The sequence below is a fragment of the Electrophorus electricus genome, chromosome 13, assembly GCF_041902795.1.
Source record: "Electrophorus electricus isolate QZ-2024a chromosome 13, ASM4190279v1, whole genome shotgun sequence".
Taxonomy (NCBI): Eukaryota; Metazoa; Chordata; class Actinopteri; order Gymnotiformes; family Gymnotidae; genus Electrophorus; species Electrophorus electricus.
Window position 1 is genome coordinate 1,232,501 of NC_137509.1, and position 2,500 is coordinate 1,235,000.

The 2,500-nt window shown below is 48.3% G+C and overlaps 1 protein-coding gene across 3 annotated transcripts in view; it reads right to left on the bottom strand.

Moving 5' to 3' along the window:
• The window catches only part of sorcs2 (sortilin-related VPS10 domain containing receptor 2), a 230,121-nt gene that overhangs the window by 48,705 nt on the left and 178,916 nt on the right, over positions 1-2,500 (bottom strand). For all 3 annotated transcript variants that reach the window (XM_081725448.1, XM_081725449.1, XM_081725450.1), the window contains exon 8: positions 1,636-1,725. In XM_081725448.1, coding sequence (XP_081581574.1) covers positions 1,636-1,725 — 90 coding nt within the window. The remainder of the gene's footprint in view (positions 1-1,635; positions 1,726-2,500) is intronic.

A 2,500-nucleotide genomic window follows, 5' to 3' on the forward strand; every position in this document is an offset into this window, starting at 1 on the left:
CAACTTACAGTTATGACTGAGTACAACTTGAGCAATGGAGAGTCAAAGATCTTAACCACTGAGCCACCACTGAGCCACATACACATCTGTGTGTATGTGTACACATGCATTCATACACATGCAAATTAGCATGCAGCCCATAAAAGCTAAACAATATTAGAGGCTTTAAGATGCTTCTTCAAAGATGATGTGGAATCTGAAAGCCTGATATCAAGGGGAAGACTGTAAATGCACACGCCCCTTACACACTCTACACACGCCCCCTACACACCCTACACACTCTACACACGCCCCCTACACACCCTACACACGACACATCCCCCTACACACTCTACACACCCTACACACGCCCCTTACACACCCTACACACTCTACACACGCCCCTTACACACACTACACACGCCCCCTACACACCCTACACACGCCCCTTACACACACTACATACGCCCCCTACACACCCTACACACGCCCCTTACACACACTACATACGCCCCCTACACACCCTACACACTCTACACACGCCCCCTACACACCCTACACACGACACATCCCCCTACACACTCTACACACGCCCCCTACACACCCTACACACGCCCCTTACACACTCTACACACGCCCCTTACACACACTACACACGCCCCCTACACACCCTACACACTCTACACACGCCCACTACACACCACCTCACACGCCCCTACACACGCCCCCCTACACACTCCCCACACGCCCCTCCCTCACAGGCCCCCTCACACGCCCCCTACACACCCCCTCACACACACCACACACACACCCTACACAACCCCCCCCACGCCCCTCCTTACACATCCCCTCACACACCCCCCCTACACACACCCCCTCACACGCCCTCCTACACACGCCCCCTTCACACACACCCCTCATTTCAGACCAGGTCCAGGAACAACCAGAAGCTTTTGTCTAGAGGACCTCAGTGACCTTCCACATATTTGTAGATCTAACACTTCACAAATGTATCTAGGACCTACCATGAGGACTTTAAAATCATGCGTAAACGTCACTGGCCACCAGTGCAGACTGACTCACCACTGATGTGTTTCCTGTGTCGAGTGTTCGTTAGCAGACAGACCGAAGCCTTGCCCGAGTTCTTTAACTTCGGTTTTATATGTATGAGTGTAGGACCACTGTGAGATAGAGTGTGTCTGTGTGTGTGTGTGTGTGTGTGTGTGTGTGTGTGTGTGTGTGTGTGTGTGTGTGCGTGTGTGTATGAGTGTGTATGTAGTGTGTATGTGGAGGTTTTGCAAGTATATGTGTAGGAGCATTGTGTGTGTGTGTGTGTGTGTGTGTGAGTGCATAAGTGTGTGAATGCGTGTCAGTGTGTGTGTGTGTGTGTGTGTGTGTGTGTGTGTGTGTGTGTGTGTGTGTGAATGCGTGTGAGTGTGTGTGTGTGTGTTCCTATTCTCTCAGCTCTCCTCTGGAGGCTTTGAGCTCAGCATAATTTTCAGTTAAAACAGATAAAGATATTAATTTAATTCTTATCCAACATTGCTGCTGTTAACAGAATGTTCTACATCATTATGAAGGCCATGTGTGCAGGAGAAGCAGAGGTGGTGTGGAGGGGTCAGGGCAGGTCATTTGCGGGACATTTGCGGGACGTACCTTGGGTAGGGCATACTTGGGGAACCTCATCTGAATAAACTCATTCCTGCGGTATGACACATAGTGCTTGGTACGGTTACCCGTGGTAACCTAGACAGGAAGAGAAGGACAGGTAAAGAAGAAGAAAGGCAAAGATGTGACATCATTATATGATTATGTAACCTGTGGTATTATACCTGTCTAACCTGTCTAACTGAGTCACACCTGTCTAACCTGTCTAACTGAGCCACGCCTGTCTAACTGAGTCTTACCTGTCTAACCTGTCTAACTGAGTCATACCTCTCTAACCTGTCTAACTGAGTCACACCTGTCTAACTGAGTCATACCTGTCTAACCTGTCTAACTGAGTCATACCTGTCTAACTGAGTCACACCTGTCTAACTGAATCATACCTGTCTAACCTGTCTAACTGAGTCATACCTGTCTAACCTGTCTAACTGAGTCACACCTGTCTAACTGAATCATACCTGTCTACCATGACTAACTGAGCAACACCTGTCTAACTGAGTCATACCTGTCTAACCTGTCTAACTGAGTCATACCTGTCTAACTGAGTCACACCTGTCTAACTGAGTCATACCTGTCTAACCTGTCTAACTGAGTCATACCTGTCTAACCTGTCTAACTGAGTCACACCTGTCTAACTGAATCATACCTGTCTACCATGACTAACTGAGCAACACCTGTCTAACTGAGTCATACCTGTCTACAATGACTAACTGAGCAACACCTGTCTTACTGAGTCATACCTCTCTAACTGAGTCACACCTGTCTAACCTGTCTAACTGAGTCATACCTGTCTAACTGAGTCATACTGTCTAACCTGTCTAACTGAGTCACACCTGTCTAACCTGTCTAACTGAGT